This window comes from Salmo salar, unplaced genomic scaffold (genome assembly GCF_905237065.1).
Source record: "Salmo salar unplaced genomic scaffold, Ssal_v3.1, whole genome shotgun sequence".
NCBI classification, from domain to species: Eukaryota; Metazoa; Chordata; class Actinopteri; order Salmoniformes; family Salmonidae; genus Salmo; species Salmo salar.
Genome location: NW_025549279.1, coordinates 76,191 through 98,377, shown reverse-complemented (window position 1 = coordinate 98,377; position 22,187 = coordinate 76,191). Strand labels below are relative to the sequence as shown.

The 22,187-nt window shown below is 45.0% G+C and overlaps 1 protein-coding gene across 1 annotated transcript; it reads right to left on the bottom strand.

Moving 5' to 3' along the window:
* Positions 1 to 328: 328 nt before the first annotated feature.
* Positions 329 to 22,017, bottom strand: LOC106564611 (meiosis regulator and mRNA stability factor 1). The gene is given in 28 exon segments (XM_014130774.2): positions 329 to 3,986; positions 4,157 to 4,315; positions 4,455 to 4,562; positions 4,857 to 4,917; positions 5,241 to 5,327; positions 5,329 to 5,472; positions 6,014 to 6,253; positions 6,681 to 6,908; positions 7,249 to 7,451; positions 8,505 to 8,638; positions 8,998 to 9,140; positions 9,509 to 9,729; positions 10,093 to 10,274; positions 10,538 to 10,657; positions 10,770 to 11,006; positions 11,386 to 11,466; positions 11,648 to 11,826; positions 12,426 to 12,535; positions 12,537 to 12,634; positions 12,936 to 13,112; positions 13,477 to 13,631; positions 15,427 to 15,602; positions 15,710 to 15,827; positions 15,945 to 16,153; positions 16,308 to 16,452; positions 16,694 to 17,551; positions 19,817 to 20,025; positions 21,616 to 22,017. Coding segments are annotated over 27 exon segments (4,983 nt in total). The 5' UTR covers positions 19,976 to 20,025; positions 21,616 to 22,017; the 3' UTR covers positions 329 to 3,735.
* Positions 22,018 to 22,187: the final 170 nt, after the last annotated feature.

Sequence of the window (22,187 nt, the reverse complement as noted above, 5' to 3'; positions counted from 1 at the left end):
CATGTGTGTTATTTCATAGTTGATGTATTCACTGTTATTCTAACAATGTAGAAAATAGTAAAAATAAAGAAAAACCCTTGAATGTGTAGGTGTGTTCAAACTTTTGAATGGTACTGTATTTCAATAAAAAGGCATCTTTCAGGAATTCACTGTTTTTCTAAGTCATTTAAAGGGATCGTTCAGTTTGAAGTTTTAGTAACATTGCTAAATTACCAGCTAGCAAACCATAAAACCCTTTGCACTTACTGTCACTTTCAGCAAGTAAAAAATATAACACCTTTATCTAGCCCTTTAAGAGAAACTCAAGTCAAAAATAAAGAGGAAGGAGTAATGCTTGAGTGATTTATTCAACAGAAATCATTTGGTCCCCTCAACATCAATGAAACGGTTACAACAACGTCTTGTATGTGTATGGTGAGGTGAGGTGAAGGGGGAACAGGGAGAAGGAACGATAGAACACTTCAGTGAAACAAATACAGAACAGAAAAATTATCACAAAGGATAACCTTGATGACAAAAACTGCAGGGGGTGAGTTCCATGGGAGTACAACAGAGAGACTGTAAGAGAAGTGCAAACAAACATTGACAGACATGGTATTATCCAAAATATCACCCTATTCCCTATATAGTGCACTACTTTTGACCAGAGTTCATATACAGTAGTGCACTATATAGGGAATATGCTGCCGTTTCAGATGCAGACCATGATCTACTCACTTCGAGATACAATTAATTCGCACTATAGTGGAGTCCGATACAAATTATCCAACGACAAAACCTTGCAAAACATTTTTTTTTTTCACCTCAGAAATGAACAAACCCACAATAAACCTCCTTTTACAAGAACCAAAGCTATGCAAAGGTGCATACGGAGTACTTTACCAGTACATGCTGCTTTTTATTGATGTAAGCAAACTTATGACAATTGTACCTCTTATTTTTAACTCTGCCTTCTGAGATAGTGGACACTGTAGCACCTGGGAGTTAGTTCTAACGTAAAACGCAGTTGTATCTTTCGAGGCCAAACTAAAGTATAATTTAAGTTTTAGAGCACAATTTTAAGGCAACTTTTGTGCCGATTGTCCCTTTGTTAAAGAGAGAAATAAGATTCTGCCCATTGTTAAAACTGGGTCTAACACTTTTGGAAGATTCTGAGCCTTTAAGCCGTTATCCCTCAATATACCGTATCGGAAATCGCTCAAGATTCTGGGAAATCCACCTCCTTTACTGAGTGAGTAATGTAATTAGAAACAGGAAGGGGCTTCAAAACACAAAAGTCTAGTAACTAACGAGGAGAATCAAATTAGATGCTAATTTGAAACACAGTCAACAGGAAAAACACTAACAGGACAGGAATCTGAGCAGCCATATTGGCTCTTGGCAAGAAGATCACTATCATGGGCTCTGGCCCAATTTCTCTGGTCTTCAACTGAATCTCCAACACATACAGTAACACTGACAGAAGGAAGACATTTTGGATCAAAGGAGATGGACATCAGGGGCCCTGGCCCAATTCTCTGGTCTTTTCTGCATCTTCAACAGTAGCACAAGAGAGAAAACGGCATCTTTCAACATCCGTTCATAGGGATGCTGTTTTTCCCTTACATCATGTCATGCCTTCTACTTTCCAAACCATGCTTGTCGGTAGGAACTCAATGTCATAACTTGGGGTTGGTTGGTACAATCAGCACTCTCATCAACACGTAGGATAGGCAACAACAAAAAATAAATCTATAGACAATCACAAGTAAAAATGTTATGTAAAGACGAATGAGGTTTGGTATGTCTCCAGTCCATTCAGACGCCATCCCTTACTAAGCGCCATGGCAGATACAAGCCATTGTAAGAGCCAGGCGTTGTCCAGAGCCGCACGAGGGCCTTTGTCCCTTTCGGGGGCCTCCAGGGGCCCCTCTTGCTGTTTCATGTGCAGCTGGAGCACACAAGTGCCCATCTCTTCTCTCCACTTTTACTAAAAACACCAAGTCTATCTCAATGTTTTAAAAATCAAAAATCCCAGCTCCTCTACTCAACCAGTAGAGACAACACTGAAAATGTAGACAAAAAGCAACAAGGTTGAACAAAAACAACCTTGGGCGTTTCCACAGTAACCAGGAGTGGGGGAGGGGTGTGTGTGTGTGATGTAAACGGTAACCAGGAGTGGGGGGGGGTGATGTAAACAATACCTCTAATATATGGTTTCTGCGGAAACAAGACAACTTCAACTAATTTCTTTAAAAAATGCAGTTCACTAACAGTCTGATTTCTGACCTAATAGGTTTACACCATGCATAAAATGTTTATTTTTTTATGCACAACCTGCATATTACACACCACCTATAAGTTATTCAAGTGTAAACCGCACTCAATCTCTAAAAATACAAAAACAGAAATTATTTCGACTTAGCTTCCGGCAGCAAACAGTGTCACCATATCTTTGTTCACGCTGCCTCTAAGCTTTTTAACACTTGGTCCAAGTATTCAGGGTCTCGGCTTCTGCCTTGCCTAAATAACGGCCCAAGGCAGACTGGCCCTCAACCTCGTCAAGAGCTCGTTCAAAACTCATCACCGAGGAATCAGAATTCCTTCTCTTTCACACTGTCGTACACATTGGAGACAGCGCTGATTGCGACACCCCATTGAGAACACACAGATACAAGCTTAGATCGATTTGACTGAGACCAGACTGCCATCAAAGTTACTTCGAAGCCATTTTGATCACTCCTGCCATTGACTCGATACTTAACTGAGAAACTGAAAACACCAGTCATATAGGCTACTACTTTATGAAACAACATAGTCAAGGTGGAACTTATGTCTGAGGACTCTAACACTGGAGTGTGAACTAAACACAATGGTAAACATTGCCCAAGAGAAAGAGTTAAAAGAATGAGATGGGCATGGGTACTCAATAACGATAATTGTCAATACTACCTCCAAAGCTGCCTCAATGGCAAAGCTCTAATTATTATTTTTTTTACTTCTAGCTGTATGAAGAAGTGCATTTGTCCGATGACAAAATGCAAAGGGGACAACACAGCGGAGAGGGCAGTAGACACTTTACGGTTCCTTTCTTGAAACATAGCAAGGCGGTATCAAAATAATGACGTTTCTCTACATATTTATATAGCTTTCCCTCAGAGCTTCCTTGACACATGATATAAAATCCCTGTATAAGTTCCCATTTTTAAACAAGTTACTGTATTAAATCTCTGAGGGGTTTTGAGTTCAGGTAAGGGTATTCAGTGGTAAAATAGGCATCTTTTGCGATTTGCAGTGTAAACTCGTGGCTACAGTGCCAACTACCTCAGTATTTGTTGTTGCTGTATTGTCCAATGTGGGAAAGTTCTCTTTCCCCTTTCAGAGAATCATGTTTCCAAACAGTTTATCCATAGTATATAATTAATATCTACCACAAAACCTTTCTGGACATGCATTAATCTGACTAAAATTACACGACTTTGAAAAATGAATGGCTGTGGCAGAAATAACTGCAACAAGAAAACGCATGGCTTTGTGAAGAAACACCTACATCAACATGATGATTGAGTTTGAAAAGATTAGGGGAAAAGGCAATGAAAGGAAATAATGTCACAGTTTGTTGCGGGGGGCATGACTAAAAACAAATCATTATTTTTGGGGCTTTTTACAATTTAGCCGATCAACTCTTCATTTTTGAGTTGTGTGTGATGAATGTGTGTGTGTGTGTGTGTGTGCGCTTGTTCCAGCATGTGATTGTCAGTGCGTGTGCGTGTCTGTAAAAGAGAAGTTAGCTGCCAGCTTCACTTTATTGCGAGGAGCCCTCTTGCTGGGGCTGTTTTCAACGGACGCCATTTTGCGGGTCACATTCTGTGGAGGCTTGGTTGTTGTAGAAACCAAAACAACAACATTCTGGTTGTTGTCAGTTAGTGGTTCTATAGGCTCAGATGTGTCACAGACAGTAGGAGCTGCTACTTCTTCTGCTACAGCTTCCTCAGGTTTATCACGCTCTGAAAAACACACAATGGCAACACATATCCAGGTCAGTCCAAGGGAAGATGTCGGCTGTGTGTATAGCGGAGCATGAGTAAGCTTGAAGCTAATGCCTAGGAGGGCTAACAGTCTCATGGCACACAGAAGACCTGGGTTTGAACCGCAGTTGATCACGTGATCAGCTCACCTGCTGGTGATGGCGTCTGCCCGAAGTAGATGAGGTCAGCCTGTTGGAGAACGGGGTCAGGGTGCAGCTGGGGAGAGGGCAGGCAGGAGGGTACTGGGCCACACAGCAGGTCTATTGGAGAAGTCAGACACAGCAGCTCTGTCTCCACCCCACCAACACCTGAGGGAGAAAAATAGACTTAATTTCTGCTTCAATGTATAAACAACTATTAAAAAGCCTAAAACCACCTACAAGGCAAAAAGAAGAACATCAAAACATTGGTAATACTGCCTATGACTCCAGTGGTGTGGCTAGTTACCTGGGCTGTGAGTTCCAGACTCTGTGTTGCTACAGGGGCTGTCTCTCTGGCTGGCCCCGTCCTCAGGCTCCTCTGAGGCTGCAGGGCTGGCTCCAGTGGCTCGTGCTGCTGAAGAGAACCAGCCAACCCACAGACAATTATTACACTCTTTCCATTACAGAGTAAACACTGGACCTTCAAAACACCATTTCTGTTCACATCATACAAGTAAAACACCACAAATTCTGTTCCCATCACATGTAATGTTCAACTTGTCTCATATTGAAGGATCATACAACATGATGCCCATGAGATGAACTGATAACAATCCCTTCCTGTATGTTAATACTGAATGCAGGTAAGGCTAAAGCCATTTGTTTCCACAGTTCCTGCTGCCAGACGGTCAGGCTGATTTGTCTTTACCTTTCATATCGTTCTTCAAAACGATAATCCTCTTGTGGCCATGTCCTTTGATCCACACTACCTGCACACAGGCAGAAGCAACATCCCATTTAATTACCACAAACCCCATCCATCCGTCACCACAGAGTCTGCTGTGGGGCTAAAGCCGTACACAGTGCTGGGACAGAGAAGGCAACTAACCACATTGACTACATCTGCTGCTTCGACAGTGATATCCCAGTGCAGGTCCATATGCTGAACTCTTTAGATACAAGCGTTATCAATTCCCATCTTATCATAACACATCTGTGTATTTCCAACATGTTGTTTAACTAGACGTTTCTTGTCTATCAGCTTTGAATTTGAGAAAAGCACTTAAAAAAAAAGTTTGGCCTAATTCTGTACCTGTGGTATGGCGTTGAGCAGGTCGTCTAGGCTGCCGTAGCCGTAGGAGCGAGGTTGGAGGCCGCGTCCGGTGAACTTGGCGTAGGCCCCGGGGGAACTCCGTTAGGAAGATCTGGTGGTAGTGGTAGGTGTGGAGCAGGGCACGCACCCTACGGGCAAACTGGTACAGGCGGGTTAGTCTAACTCTCTCCTCGCCACGCTCGCCTTCCTCCTCACCCTCACCGTAGAACAGCTGGGGGTGGGGAGAGAAGTGAAGTTATGAGAAACACCAGGGGAGGGCAAACTTTGTGGCTCGAGGGCCACATTGGGATTTTGAAATGAAACAGAGGGCCACACATTTTTTGGGGGGGTGGGCCAGAACGGGCAGTTCTTTGAAAATGTATAGGTCCATTGTCTTTTCAACATATTTTGTCTAGTTTGAGGTTTAAGAAAGTTTTTTTTTACCCGCGGGTCATAGTTTGCTTACCCCTGGTCTAGACTAGACCTACACACAAAGACCTAGTGGTCATCATTCCAAATATTCTAACATATAACCACAGTATTTCATTCAAAAGGATTGTGCAATACGTCTCAGACAATTACAAAACCCGACTAACACAATGCTACCCAACTTTAAGACCCTGTGAAAAAGCCCTAAAAAAATGCTTTCCACAGGAATCCATGATCCTTCATTCTTCAAATCAGACAAATAGGCAGAGCAAAAAGGTTCCTGTCTATAGAACTAGAACTAAACATTAGTATAGTATGATATCTCTATGGTCCAGTCCACCGACCTCCACCAGGTAAGGCAGGCTCTTCAGCAGCTCGCTGAGTGAGAGGAAGCCATATTCACAGGGGTTGAGCTGTACCCCATGTACAGAATGATACAGCAGACTCAAGCCCTCCACGCTGACGGAGCCGTCTCCCTCGTGCTGCCCCAGGCCCATCAGCAGGGACAGCAGCTGGCACGTTAACGAGCGCAGAGACTTCCTGTTGATCAGCTGGACCTCACGGCCGTTAGCGCCGTCCACCACCTGAGGAGAAGATCAAAATCAGATGCATTTATAAAACTCCCTTTATACTGCAGCAGGTATCAAAATGCCTTCACAGTTGGAGGTGAGAGATGAACCTTGGTATTCAGAAAACATGGCTGAATCTGGAATTGATAGCTCATTTCCAATATAAAGATGACATTTCAACGCACCAATAAGGGGCCTGCATGCTCAAACCTCATCAAAGCCACTTCAGTGACATCAATTCATATCAAGAAATACTTGTGACTCATCCTTAGGGACCAAAATAATGTTATCTTGTTTACACGAGGTCTTGTATAGCTCAGGATGCTCTTGTTCAGTGTTGGAGTCGACAACCATCAAAACATGCCGTATCACAACCATTTAAATCAGTCTAAATCTATTAAGTACAACAGCCTACTACAGATGTATTTGACTGAACTGATACCTTGACGACGTGGCAGAGGTTGACGAGCAGGGCGGGCAGGGAGGAGACGTCGTAGTCCTGGAGCCTCAGGCCGTAGCCGAAGGTCTTGCTGTACTCAGACAGTAGCTGGGCAGCAGGCAGGCTGGAGTCTCTCTGGGAACGGAGCATCTTGACCAGCTGGGCAGCCAGGGCCTTCACACGCTCCACCTCTGTTAGGGTCAGCACCTTCTCCTCTCCACACTCCAACACCTGGGGAGAGAGAGAGAGGTTCCATAACAAAATGTCCACTCTACTCTAGGAATAATGTTATTTGTACTGATAAGAAATTACCCATTAGGACAGAAATGAGATGCACACCAATATTTATTACAATATTTATGGCAGGTGGAAAAAAATTGCTGCTGGGTATGACTGTTATTACTGTCAGACGTTGCAATTAATTTCCAAGTCATTCTAAACGAAGGTAGTGCTGTGGATAAATTGAGGATAATCTGATATGATCAATGGCTTCTCCTGCAGCACTCTGAAGTCAACAAATAAAAAACACACATTCCTCCTGGGACAGAGAATGACTCTGGCCTCCACCCACCACGAGTACGTCGGGGATGGCCTCGAAGAGCTCCATGAGCTTGGTGAAGCCGTAGTAGGCGAGTTTGCACTGGCGTCCGAAGTGGTGGTGGTAGGTAGGGATGAACTTGGAGAAGGCCATGCGACAGTGGGGCTGGTGACGCAGTAGGTCCACTACCTCCTTACCAAACTGCTTGGTCCGCTCCATCTCATCTGATGTACGATCTGAGGGGGACGAGACAAAGGAGGGCAAGAGTTAAAAACTCAGTTTTATATATATATATATATATATATATATAGAGAGAAGCCAGTTAGACATTTTCTCTGCTGGATGGCATCTCCCTGTTGTAATAAACCACGTATTTATAAATGTACTTCACCTTCTCTCGTTTTTGCTCACCTGGTAATTCCTATTACAGGTCATTTAATTTTTTGGCCGTTTTTTTAAATTGCCATTTTAAAGATAATACAGAAAAACAACCTGATCCCCAACCACATCAACCCCATACCCATTAAATAAAGGTGAATTTAAAAAATGGGGGGGAAAACCCAACAAAAAAACAAGTATAACAGGTATTTTCTGACTTTATTGAACAGACAGAGGATGACAGTGTGGAAAGATAGGAGGTTGTGTCAAAAGGCAGTAGGCTGGGTTTAAACCTACTGTATGCCGACACCGTAGACGTGTACCGAAGGCTGCGGCATTACTGCTACACCAGCCAGGTCACAGTCAGGAGATAGTCAGGCATGTGTGTGTGTGTGTGAAATGCATTACTTTATTCCATGCCCTCCCATGGCAAGGATATTGTTATCCATCTCCAAGGGAATTTCTGGGTTGAATAAGAGTGAAAAAAAAAACTTTAAAAAATAAAAAATAAATAAAAAAGTGACTAATATTTCACAATTTTCCCCCAGGGATCAAATGTACAACTACAGACACAAACAAAACAACAACCCAACCGTCTGGTCCCAAGTTCAACATATTTTCTAAACAAACGTTGCCAATATTGTTCCTTCCAAAAGCTGGGTATGTTCCCCCCAAGGGATAAAATGTACTAGAAAGACAGAACAACCCTCTGGTAGTTTATCCATTACCCTGATATCAGACCCATTAGGGTTGCAAAATTCTTGTTACTTGCCCTAAATTCCCAGAAATCCCAGGTGGAAGTACACCGGAACAATAACCATGAAAAATACAGAATCCTTCAACCCGAGAATATTGGGGAAGTTACCGGAATGTTGCAACCCTAAGACCCATACAGTGGGACCTCATCTCACCTCTCTTGGGTACAGAGATGACAGTGTCCAAGTCCTGGTGTGTGATGGTGATGGTGGTGTCAGGGATCTCAGCTAGCAGGTCCATCAGATCACACATCCCATAGTCCAGCACCCGCCAGTCTCTGGAGAAGCACCTGTAGCAATAGAAACACATTGTATGAACATACACAGGGTGCCATTTGACATAGAAAATACACTTCCAAATGAATTCATATAAAACACCATCACAAGTAAATACACCTCCAAATAAGCCAATAGAAACAGAATCCCAAACGAAGTCTTAAAACAAATACTTTACTGTTAATTAACAATAGCTGACAGGAATGTGCTTAGCTCTTCGGATAGACAACATGATTGGCTGAGAGCGTGGGAATGGGCGGTCCCCCTATAGAATTGACCAGTGGTTGGGCTGCATGAATTTTAGACTCTTTGGCTAGACAGTATGATTTGCTGAGAGAGTGGCGGAGTGGGCAGTTCCTGTGGTAGTACTGACCAATGGTAGGCCTGCATGAAGTCCGTGATGGCCACCTGTTTGCTGGCCTGGAACTTGAGCAGTTTGAGGAGGTCCTGGGTGAATCTCTTCACCTGGGCACGGTGGGTCAGGGTCAGCAGACGCTTGGTCCCCATGCCAAGGATCTGGAGTTGAGAGAGGAAAAACAGATTCATTCATGCTTTGTTTACATCAGGGTTGCCACCACAGAGTGTATGCTAGCACTTCCTGCTGCAATAATCTATTAGACGTTGTACTAATTGTTTCTGTCAGGGATCTAACCTCAAGGCTGTTGAAGTGTGTAATGAGAAACAAAGTGGGCAAGGCTTTGTCAGAAGGGATAGCAGATGGTCTCCCAGTCTTTTCATTGTGTGTTTGAGCTAGGAAGTCACTAAACTAGCAAGATTAAAAGTGATCCATCATGTGTCAATTAAATTGAGCTTGAGTAACTGCCATCTTTGATTATCTGTGTAATGGAGCGATTTATTAAACTGCGCGTGTGTGTATATCATACCTGCAGTACGTGAGGCACAGCCTCCAGTAGCTCCAGCAGCTTAGAGTATCCGTAGTCAGAGACCCTACACTGCTTGGCATAGTGGTGGTGGTAGGCCGGTATGAACTTGCTGATGGGCATCAGGTTGCAGGGCTGACCCTTCATCAGGTCAATGAGCTCTCTACTGAACTGGATCAACTGGGGGTTCCCCACCGGGGACTTACACCGCTGCGTCCACTGGTCTATGACACACACACACAGCAAGAGGTTTTAATGACTTCTATTATAATAGTAGTGCGGGTGCAGCTCTGTCTTGGAGTGCTGGTATCTGCGTCAGCAGCACAGTATCCACCTACTAAAAATGTCAGGAAAACAGTTTTTAGCTCAACATAACCCTGACACAATTCTTATTGCCTCCCGAGTATCTTCAAGTGTCTTTGAGAAAGTTCTTACGCGATAGGGGTTTCCATTTTTAATGAATATAGGGTTTAAATTCTGTAGGTTTGTATTGCTTTTATGAACCCCAAGGGATTCCTCTGCGAGTCTAAATAAAGGTTTTCAATGTAATTCTCCCCGAGGGTTAGGCCTGAGAGTCAGGTCAATACCTGTGTTGGATGCGGGCGGCTTGTTGTGGATCCACTTGATGACCTTGAAGCCGTTCTGAGCAGTGACGATGTTAATGCCTGGTATACAGGTGATGAGGTGCTCCAAGGGCACACTCCCCTCCTCCTCCCCCTCCTCAGACACCGCCAGGGGGCCCAACTCTGATGCATAGCACTCAGAGAAACTGAGTCACAGGAAAGCAAAATGAATATTCATGAAACACAAAATCTAGTAACATTTACAGTGTTATACAAAATTCCAAATGGCCATTGTACTCCATTTGTATGAAATGGGTTCTAGAAATATTGATTTGATTAATTAAAAAAAGGTTTTCCCATAAAAGTTCACTTTGATTTCAAGGCAGATCTCTGACTCCATTTATTGAATTCAACGTTATTAAGCATCTACTGTCCGTTAATCTACCCAGGCAGAGACAGCGTTGGTTACCTGAGCAGGGGCAGGGTTCCCTCATGGGACTGTAGCAGACAGTGGACCTGGGAGGCCAGGGTCTTCAGAGACACCACCACAAATGGAATCTTATACGAGTCTGGGTCAAAGTCTGCCTCACTACAGGGAGGGACAGAGAGAGATCGAGCTTTTATGAAATACTTTTTCAAAAAGAGTCCTGTAAGATGACATAAATGTGTGTGTGCATATGGGTTTTTCAGTCTATCCCTACCTGAAGTTCTGCTGTGTGTAGTGGTAACTGCAGACAGGCTCGTGGTACTCCAACTGTTCAAACACCACAGGACTACCATTAGCCGAGGACCCCTCCTGGGACTGAGACGACCCCAGAGGGCTCTGCCTGGCCTGGCTACTGGGGAGGAGACACACCAGCCTGCCTCCACCCTGCTCCCTCACCGCCACCACCTCTTGTAGTCTGTAAAGGTCGCTCACCACCAGCTTACGACCAAATCTGGGGAGAGGTGGAAAGGAATTAATAAAGTACATTGACATAGTCTTTACTTAGCCTCCGTTTACACAGGCAGCCCAATTCTCATCTTCTTTTCCCACTGATTGGTCTTTTAACCAATCAAATCAGATCTTCTCACATCAGATCTTATTAGTCAAAAGACCAATTAGTGAAAAAAAAGATCAGGGCCCGTTTTCCCAAAAGCATCTTAAGGATAAGTTCATTAGAACCATAGGATCCCATAGTTCTAAGTTGAACTTAGCATTAAGATGCTTTTGGTAAAAAGTGGAGTGTAAACACAGCCACAGTACTTAACATTGCATAGGACTAACTCCTACAGAGGTGGAGGGAGGTTGAGGAGGAGAGAAGCAACATGACTCACTTTTTCTCATAGATTTCAGTGAACTTGAAAAGGGGAAGACAGCTGGCTGGCGCGTCCTGGAGAATCTGGAAGATTTCAGAGCTGTAGAAAGAGGAAACCGTTTCATACCATCCGAATCCATCTCAAACCAGGAACAAATCATGTTTTGGCAACATTTAAAAAAGGATGGTGACGAGTTCCCCGATCGAAGACATAAAACTGCCAAATGATGTGACACGTATGGGAGAGAGTACTACCTCAATGTTAGCTGTACTGTACATACCGGAGCATGGCTAGAGACTTGTTGCCGGCCCCGGTGATGAGGGAGACGTGGATGCGTTTGCTTCCTAACTTGTAGCGGTGCAGGCTGCTCACAGCACTGATGGCCTGCTGTAGGGAGACCATCTGGACGGTGGCCTTCAGCTGGTAGTCTGTGTGGGGACTCAGCTCCACGCCTTTAACCTGGAGGGAGACACGCACGTTAGCTTCTCATGTCGTCTACGGTGTCCACGAATGACGCACAAGCAATTTGACCTCATTGTGACAGTGAAATCCAATCGCCTTCCTCAATGACATTGCAATAGGGCAGGGGTTCTTAGACATTTTCAGCTCACGACCAAAATACGTTTTTTTTTTTTATGTAATAAATGCAAAGAGCAGGGTTTCCCAAACTCGGTCCTCTGGACCCCAAGTTTTGGTTTTTGCCCCAACACTACACAGCTGATTCAAATAGTCAACTAATCATCAAGCTTTGATCATTTGAATCAGCTGTGTAGTGTTGGGGCAAAATTCCAAAACATTCACCTCTTGGGTTCCCAAGGACAGAGTTTGGGAAACGCTGGCATAGAGTGCAGTCTACCACGTAAATACGACACAGCACTTTTGGCACAAGCACACACAGCCGTGTCAGAAAATGACAGAATAGGTTGAATCAATACAATGACACTAAACTACTAAATCCTGACCTCACCATCTTGCTTTTTAGCCTCAAACGGGAGACAGATTAAAGCTCTATACATCTATAATGAATAGCATCAGAATACTGTCTGTACAGGACTCACCCGTCCGTGTCTGGAGAAGGCATCATGCAGGCTCTGCTGCAGCTCCTTACGGGACATCCTGTAGTCCAGGTTGGCCACCTGTAAATCTGCCCCGTCCAAGAATGGCTCCGAGGCCTGGGGGCCCACAGGCAGACAGGGGCTGCTGGTGCCCCGGGGAGGAGGGCCCATTAGGGGGGGAGGAGCGGCTCGACATGCATGGGGATCCACTCCTGGTGCAGAGAGAAAGAGAGGAGTTGAGTGGGTTGGCAGCACCATAGGAAGGTATAGATTGAAATGTCATGACAAAATCATCAAAGTGTCAGATATTTGTATAGCTCAATGAGGTTACTTTAAGACGATTCGTGCAGGACATTTTTTAACTAATTTGGGGGATATTCCCTTGCATTGTTTTTTGGGATAAAAAAAGGCTCAAGTTAAAATCAAGGCATGGACTGACGTCTCTCCTCGCCTAAAGACTGCTTACAGGGTAAGGAAACAAACTGGTAATTCTGTAGTGTCTGATGGTCTCACCGTGAGGACCAGGAGCCTTGAGAGAGGCCCTGTGGCTGGGGGAGGACTGAGGCGCTAAAGGTCTTGTGCAGGGTCAGCTTGCTGAAGGCAGACGGGGTGCTGACCTGGAACTCTCCAGAGCTCCGGTCCACATGACGCTCAGAGTCAGATGCACTGCGGGGGCTGGAGAGGTCCCTCCTGATGGGGGAAGAGGAGAGAGGACATTAACTAGAAGTTTAAAGATTATGGCATACTCAGCTCTATGAAAAAAACAACTGCATGCGAGTTTTAGGCATCACCTCAGCTCCAGTAGTTTGAGCACAAACCACCTCATTTAGAAACAGCTGCTTATTAATTCCTACATCTGCCTATGTGTTCTACACTTCCTTGGGTCGATGGACCCCTCTATAGCAGGGATACTTTTTGCAGGCCATTTTACAATATTGAAGGTAAAAACACATACAAGCCTGTGGGAACCAACTGTGATGGAACCATCTAACAATTAGTACATTTGTTCTTTCTTCATTTTAGTCTGAAAGGGCCTCTGGCGTCCATAGCGTACCTCCTGCAGCTGAACATAGACTCTCCTACGAGGCCGGCCTTGATAGGGTGCTGCTGGGACGGCCCCTCTCCGTTACTGTGGGGGGAGGAGTTGCGCTGGCCTTTCTCCTTTGGGAAGCCCCCAATCTTGGGCTTGGTCTCCAGTCCACCTAGCTCCTGCACCAGGGGGACAACCAAAGTGTTACTGGATATGTAGTGGTGAATGTATTAGAATAGCCATCAGCTTGGCAGAATGGATGTGAAGTGGAAGAGGCTAATAGATAAACGATAGAGCTGAGAGGAAGGGGTCCTTGAGAATGCTGGTATTTTTACCAAAGCTATTTATTAAAATCAGAGCTATACGTTTCCCCCACTGTCGTATTATTTAACCTCTTGTATTGTCATAACTGTGACATTATCATCACCGTTCTCCAGTCTTCCCCTCAGCTCTATTGTAGGGTGGAGACAAAGCATCTGAGCAGCAGAATAAAAAGACCAGAGATCAAAAGCGTAGAAGAAAGAGACCATAAAAAACAGACTGTTACGGCCGGCAGGACAGGAAGCGATTACAAACAGAAGCAGGATTCTGACGAGACGAGGCATGGGATAGAGCAAAGATATGGGAGAGATATGCAATCATTAGATGAAACATTGATCGAGGCATTAATTGACGCGATGAATAAAAATAAAAATAATAATCAGCCAGACATTATATGAAGCATGGGACAAAGTGTTAAAATGCCACACACTGACTAAAACATTACATGAAATGTTGAACAAAGTACAGAAACAGACCAGGCATTAAACTACACGAAGCATGGGATGAAGCACAGCTATAGTTTAAAAGCCACAAGTTAGCGCAGGCAGAGTGGAGGACATGGACAGGGTTAGGGGAGGACAGGCGGCACGCGGGATGGCAGGATGCTGCTGACCTGAGGAAGGGTTCTGGTTTGGGGGGGGAATGGGGTAAGGTCCCCCCCCGCTCCCCCTCCTGGGGCTGTAGGGCCTCTCAGGCACCGGAACGGAGAGGGGGAGCGAGGATTCCCTCTCTCTCTGACACTCACGCCTCGCACGCCTGTTCCTCCTAGGGGAGCGCGGCTTCTCCAGGGGAAGGAAGGAAAAAAGAGGAGGGAAGAGGTTGAACTGGAAGCGGAGGTGGAGTCTCAGATGAGGAGGGTGGTGGGGTCGGGTCGTTCCCCTCCTCAGTGGGCGGAGCTGAGAAGGAGAGGGTGATGCGCCGGCCGAACACGTCCTCGTTCTCCATGCGCTTGCGGGCGCGCTCCGCCGCTTCCTGCGAGCTGAAGCGGAGGGTGGCGGTGCCGGTGGCCATGGAGACGCCCAGCACCTTGCCCCCGCAGTTGTCCGAGAGGCGGCGCAGGCGGTTGCCCGCGCTCTTGCCGTCGCAGCCCGGCGGCAGGTTGTACACATAGAGCAGGTTGAAACCGAGCTGGTGGGGGGAGGAGAGGAGGGAAAGAGAGAAGAGGGGACCACTCTGGGTTTACGTTTTTGAACATTCTTTGGAAATGTGTTTTGAAATGACGAGAGGTTTGCAGGGTCGGAGTCTTGTGATTGTGTTTCGTAGCATTACACTACTAAAGATCATACTGTAGAACGAGAGGGAAGACACAGGACCCGTGTGGCTCAGTTGGTAGAGCATGGCACTTGCAAGGCAAGGGTTGTGGGTTCGATTCCCACGGGGGACCAGTATGGACAAATATGAAAATGTATGCACGCACTACTGTAAGTCGCTCTGGATAAGAGCGTCTGCTAAATGACTCAAAAGTAACATGTAAAGAGGTCTGGAACCATTGGAAGAGTAAAGGGAAGATTTCAGATCGTCCAGAAGTAATGCCTAAAGGGCAGATATCTTCTCTGAGCAACCAGTCAGAGTACTGTACATTTATTAAAAAGTAAACTTCTGCCATTCTGCAATATGGATTACATATATCAATTAAGCATCTCTGAAGCCTACCTGTGATTTGACAGCCTGTCTGGGCGGCAGGTCGGCTACCATCTCTTCAAAGGCCACGTGGCGGTGGGCGTGCTGCAGCAGGGCGTCCGACGTCTGACCGCTCTTATGGACCAGGATCACCTGGAAACCATGGCGATGCCGGAGGTCGCTCAGCTCACTGGCAAAGTTCACGTCAGCTGCGAAATGGATTCGGAACCGGGGTTAACTACATAGGTATGGAGTGGACGAACGAAATGAAAGAAAAACAGTTTTAACATCCAGAATGTAAAATGAGCACACGCACAGGAGACTAGCACCACAGTAGCAGGGGCAGTGTGTGTTTCTGCAAAGCGCCGCAGGCTCTGACGAAGCTTGTCGTCCGCAGCGTTCTTGGCGGTAGCGTTAATGTGCGCTACCGTCACCTGGAAAAAAATGTTGCCAGAAGACTATCAGACATTGCTCATTTAGGTAGAGTCAGAGCCTGAAGAATAAAGCGCAACACTTTTCCAGCTGAGGGAATCAGATCACACACAGGTTACCTGGCAGTTGTTGAGCTCCTGGATGACGGCCTTGTTCTCCTTGCTGATGTCACAGACGCAGATGAACTCTGCCTCTCTGTGGCCCTGGAAGAAGTGGCTGCGGAGGCGCTGGACTACGGCTGCAGCAGAGCGACCACTGGGAACGCAGCAATTCTCTATGTCCCAGAAAACACCCACCGGAGGGATGTTCTCAGGACCTTCTGGAGAACCTGGGGGGGAAGAAAAACACCAAATGTGTTCAGAAATTGAGCGAAACTGGGAGGTACTACTGTCCTGCGTGTCTCTAGTGAGAATTGTTTTTGAGAAAAATGTTGGTACAGTGTGTCCTTCTGAACACGACTCACATCATTACAGTATACATACCATACTTCGTTGCAGATTTGCCCAGGCTGGAACCCAGCAGTAGCAGGCCGTCGGAGGAGGTCCCACAGCCGTTACACACAGGGATTGGCACTGAGGCCGACTGGGCCGAGGGCAGAGGAATGTTAGGCCACAACTTGTCTGCAGGCTGAACACGTGGAAAGAGCAAGTTATCATTCTGTAGTCAGACAAAACAACTCATGTCTTCAAATGTTGTAATATTGTACAGTCAGGGATGGGCAAAGAGTCATTTCTAAATGATGGGCTAATGACACAAATTGTAACCTGTATGCATGTAACTGAACGAAGTACTGCCCGTTCTTGTATACAAGTGACACCCAATACAATAGAGTGCCACCACCACAGTGAACAAAGAGAATTCCACCAACCTTCGTCAAACAATCCCGGCAGTAGTGCGACCCCGTGCGACAAACTGTGCGTTCAAGATTGAAGTGCATAGCATTAGAAGAACAGATATGTCCCGAGGTGGGTATGTGGGGGTCACTGTGTGCTGCCAATGATCTCTGGACCCCCAGAGTGGCAGGGTTGTAATCACCACCACAGGGGTAATACCCAGCGGGAGTACCCAGGTTACAAGTCCTATGGTGGGGGGTAGAGTAGGGGGCGGAGGTGGTAATGAATTTAGACTCGTTGCAGGGTAAAGGGATGGAGGGGTAAGAGTGGAGAGGTCTGAGAAGGCCTCCTGTACAGCAGGAGCATGGTAGGTGGGAGTGAGACTGAAAGGGTAGGGGCTGGGACGTGGTGTCTACAGAGGGGATGTGGAGCTTGTAGCTCCCAGAGGGGAGTAGCGTGGCTCTAGCATCTCCTCCACTACCACCAAGGCTGGGGAAGTGCGGGTGCGAGTTGAGGGCGGTTGGCGTTATTTGATTGGCTCCTAGCCTGCTGAAAGAGGCTTCCTGAGAACTTGGAGGGAGGTAGAGTGGGACACCGCTGCTGACCTCGACACCACTACTAATACTAGCGCTACCTCCACCACTAACAACCCCATAACCACCCCGACCTAATGGGTCTGTGCTGCAGTGCTCACAGTGAGTGCACACGCTTACTTTGGGACTACCCCCCTGTTCTGGTAGTTGTTGGAGGGAGTCTTGCGGAAGAGGAGGCTGACAGGGAGGGGGCAGAGGGAGGGGGGCGAGGGGGAAGGGCTGGGAGGCAGCGGTATGATGCGGTGGAGGAGGCAGATCTTTCAGCTCCAATACTGGCTTTCTGTTGTCCATGTAATCGTTCTGGGAAAAGAAGTTAAACAGAAATGTTATTTCAAAACTAAACAAACAAAAAAAGGTAATTTCTCAGCATTATCATTTTATGCTTACTACTTATTTTTGTACTTTTTTAGTTGGCATTCGATTCCTGATTGATATTGTACTGCATTGTTGAGGAGAGCTAGTAAGCATTTCACTGAACAGTGCTCACGTGACCAATAAACTTTGATTTGATGTGGAAATGTATTCTAGTTTACCCTGACCTATCTTTGTACAACTTACACTTCAGCTCTACTACTGAAGGCTTTGCCTTCAGCGCCGTGTCAATGTGACGTTCTACCTGCTACACAGAACATTGTTTTGAGAGCGGAGAGTCTTATTTTCCCCTACTGTACCATATTCATTGAATATGCACAAGTACAATAGCTTTGGCCCAGTTTTTTTGCAACTCATTAAATTATTGCTTGTGGTTATACCAAATTATCCTCCAATTACACAAGCTGATTTTGTTTACATTGTGAGCTAGCTAGCATCTGCTAGCTAGTAGCTTCTTGACTTCATAAATCTTAGTACAATAACCAGTGGTGTATAGTCGAGGACATACGCAACCAAAAAAATCTACCTTTTTCACTCATTCTTTAAATTCAAAAGTGTGGGCGTCAGCCATCGAGAATTGAACCTCAGCGATTCTTGAGCTTGGAGGCTGTCGTTGGACGGGACGCAAAGGCGAGCGCAAAACAACAGTATAGCAACTTTCATTGATGTCAAAGGAAGCATTTCCTTAATGGCTGATGGCAATGCTGGATGCCCGATGTCTATAGCGTAGCATGGCCGTAAGATGGTAGAGAAAACGAGGTTGATGAAAGTAGGCCAGTTCAGTTCACTGATAAGAGTAAAGAGACGTGTGCTCCTGTGTGTCTAACATGTCAAATAGTGGCCTAGGGAGGATTCACGATATGAAATAAGAGGAACTGTCATTCTAGAACAACAAAGTTCAGGATCAAACAGTCTCTGGCTTTTGAAGCCTCCCGCTGTCTAACTGATGTAATCTACTCTGTTGTCTATCTAAAATGACTGGACACAGCAATGTATATAGTTATGACTAAAATGCTACATTTCACTATTATGTTAGTAACCTTTTTTAACCTTCATTTAAAGGCAAGTAGGTTAAAGAACAAATTATTTTTTACAATGACGGCCTACCCCGGCCAAACCCTCCTCTAACGGCGCTAGGCCAATTGTGCACCACCTTATGGGACTCCTGATCACAGCCGGTTGTGATACAGCCCGGGATCGAACCCAGGTCTGTAATGATGCCTCTAGCACTGCTTCGCCTTAGCCACTCAGGATCCCCAAATCCTCTTTTTACACAGACTTCACTCTCCACAATTCACACACTGCTTCCTCTCAAAGCTTCAAATTAATTTGTCCCTCCATGTTGAAATCATTATCTTCAATGTCTACGCCTAATAATACGATTGATTAGAGCTGGGAAGAGAAACCGCAAATTGACAACGACCACTTATCGTGGACTGATATCTGATATCGTTCATTACCTGATAGGGACTTATTAAATAAGCTTGCTCATGTGGGCGATTGTTGATGGGACAATTGATAGCTACACCATTTAAAGTAGTAGTAGCTTTAAGGCCATAAAAAAAAGAAATATGGTACACATAAATGTAATAAACCCTACATTCAATTCAGTCAATTTATTGACTGATGGGGGTTTTGTATTTCATACCCATCATATAAAGACCATGGTGATTGCCTACGGAGCTGTGAAGGGAACGGCACCTCCATACCTTCAGGCTCTGATCAGGCCCTACACCCAAACAAGGGCACTGCGTTCATCCACCTCTGGCCTGCTGGCCCCCCTACCTCTGAGGAAGCACAGTTCCCGCTCAGCCCAGTCAAAACTGTTCGCTGCTCTGGCACCCCAATGGTGGAACAAGCTCCCTCACGACGCCAGGACAGCGGAGTCAATCACCACCTTCCGGAGACACCTGAAACCCCACCTCTTTAAGGAATACCTAGGATAGGATAAAGTAATCCTTCTAACCCCCCCCTTAAAAGATTTAGATGCACTATTGTAAAGTGGTTGTTCCACTGGATATCATAAGGTGAATGCACCAATTTGTAAGTCGCTCTGGATAAGAGCATCTGCTAAATGACTTAAATGTAAATGTAATGTAATATAATGTAAACTATCATCGGTCTCCGGCTACAATATGTCAATACTTAACTGAAGCAGAATGTAATGTTCTCTTGGGCTGAGATGTTACATACTTGTTTGTCTGTGTTGTAACTTGGGGTGTTTTGCTGCTCGGAGGTGGAGAAGCAGTCTGTGAGTTTCCAGAGCCGGGACGAGGCCTCTTTCTCGGGATGACTGAGCCATGGGAAGGGCCTAGAACTGCATATGGATCTCTCCTTTCCCAGTCCTTCCATCATACAACCTAGCAAAGAATTTCACCATCTCGCTTCCTTCTCATGCTTCCCTAAGATAGAGAAAAGAGGAAGCCCTTTGTTTTAAATGTTTCCAAGTTTGTCTTCATAAGTTTCCACTGGCTGCAATAGGGTAGCTAACGTTATCTAGCTAGCTACCACCACAGAATGTTTAAACCTACAGGGCTCTACAGAGCTACCATTTTGGGGGCATATGCTCCTAAATATGTAGCTGTGCTGCCTGGAATTATAACTTGGGAGCACAGTGCCCCTAAAAAACAGAATCCAGGTAATAATTGTTGAAACGATTTCTTCGCTGTCCCGCAGCCTCAGTAGTATGCAAACATGTGGTGGCACAGAAAGGAAAAGGTAGCTTCTTCAGGAGATGAGCTTCAAAAGTAGCTAGGATTCATATATTTATTATTTTAGTCATTTAGCAGACACTTATCTAGAGCGGCTTATAGGAGCAATTAGCATTAAGTGCTCAGATTTTTCACCTAGTCGGCTCGGGGATTCTAACCAGCAACCTTTCGGTTACTGTCCCAACACTCTTAACCACTAGGCTACCTGCCACCTTTATATATGCCTACTGTAGGCCATCTTAAAAATCTTCTAGATTTATTCAATTACAATAAACCCTGTATTTTTGCTGGCAATTCTTATCATTGAAAGGGCAATCTGCAATTACTACTAAGTTTTTGGACTTATAAATAAATGATAAACCCATTGATTCCTGAAGAGTAGAACTTAAACTGCCCCATGAGCTTAGTTTAACTGTCATAACCCATCAGAAGCCAAAATATAAACTTGTTTTCCCCATGTTTGTAAACAAAGTAAATGTAAATAAACACTATAGCCTCAAACATGGTTAAAACTGTACTTTTCTATCATGATGGTCGGTCTATGAATTTAAGTGTGGTTACATTTCCCACAGCCCATTCCCTCAACCTTTTACCGAAACAGTGGCGGGAAACCTGCTTACTTATCGTTTCAACTGCGGATGGCCGCTTGAATACCTCAAATATGTTTGTTTGTGTGCATGGGAGCACGTGTGGAAAATGTCAGCATAGAGCACCAAGCAAATTGTTAACTGCAGAGTTTAGCCGATTAAACTCAACGTTTTAAATCGTGGAGTTGAGTTGCCTATGCAGTTGTGACATGCTAGTGTGGATTTACTATTTAGCTTTACACGTGCCATTAAACTAAATGCGTGTTCGTTTGCTATGTTCATGACCAACTTCCCTCATAATTCACTGGTTAATGTTAGTGGTGAAACGAGGAGTGTACCTAGCTAACAGGACTTTGCGTAAACCAATCTCAGTGTTTGGTTAGCAGCTAACCAAAGTAAGTTAGCTACATGGATTCGCTTGAAAGTAGTTACAAAAACTAAACAATTTTGCGGCACAACCCATACGACAGAGCTTCTTCTCTAAAACTATTGTGGCAATTCCTCATAACATTACCTTGACAAATGACAAGTTAGCTAGCCTAGGTTGGTTAGGTAGCCAACTAACGCTAACTGACGATTGTTTGTTGAGACAGCACCCGCTACATACTGCTTAGTAGTAGGTACAAGGGCTAACATCATGCTATGTCAACGTATTTGAATGGGGTATTTATCTAGATAACTGGTTATTTCTTACCTGACTGGCGAGCTAGCTAGCTACTTTACTTCCTTTCTTCTCATCATATCCCTTCGTAGTACTGTTTTGCGTTCTGTCTACCTAGCAACCAGACGTTTTTTTTAACATAGATTTGCCAAAAACGATTCAACCACTGTCGCAATTGCACACAAAGCACCCAACTAGTTTCAAGCGTCCTTGCCACTGAGCTTATCGTTATATCCTTGCTAGCTGGTTATCAAATTCCTCAAAACGAAACTTACCATAACTACAACAGTATGCTGATCAAATTTGTAGCCATTTTAATGTAAAATAACTACTAAATAACCTGTAATGGAATAAATAATTTGCTAAGGAAGGCAATGCACCCGTTCTCTCTATTCTGGAACGTCCGTCAATTTCAAATCGTGTAATGTTCCCACTTTTCTAGTGGGAAATTGGTTTAGCAAATCGATACCTTTGTTTGTGTCCACACGGTTTATTTATTACATAACTAGTTTTTAATTTCTTAGAACTTGTAACGGTGCACCGAATGACTAATAAAGTGAACCCCGTTGTCTACACTCAGTCTTCCAGGAAATATAACTTGATTG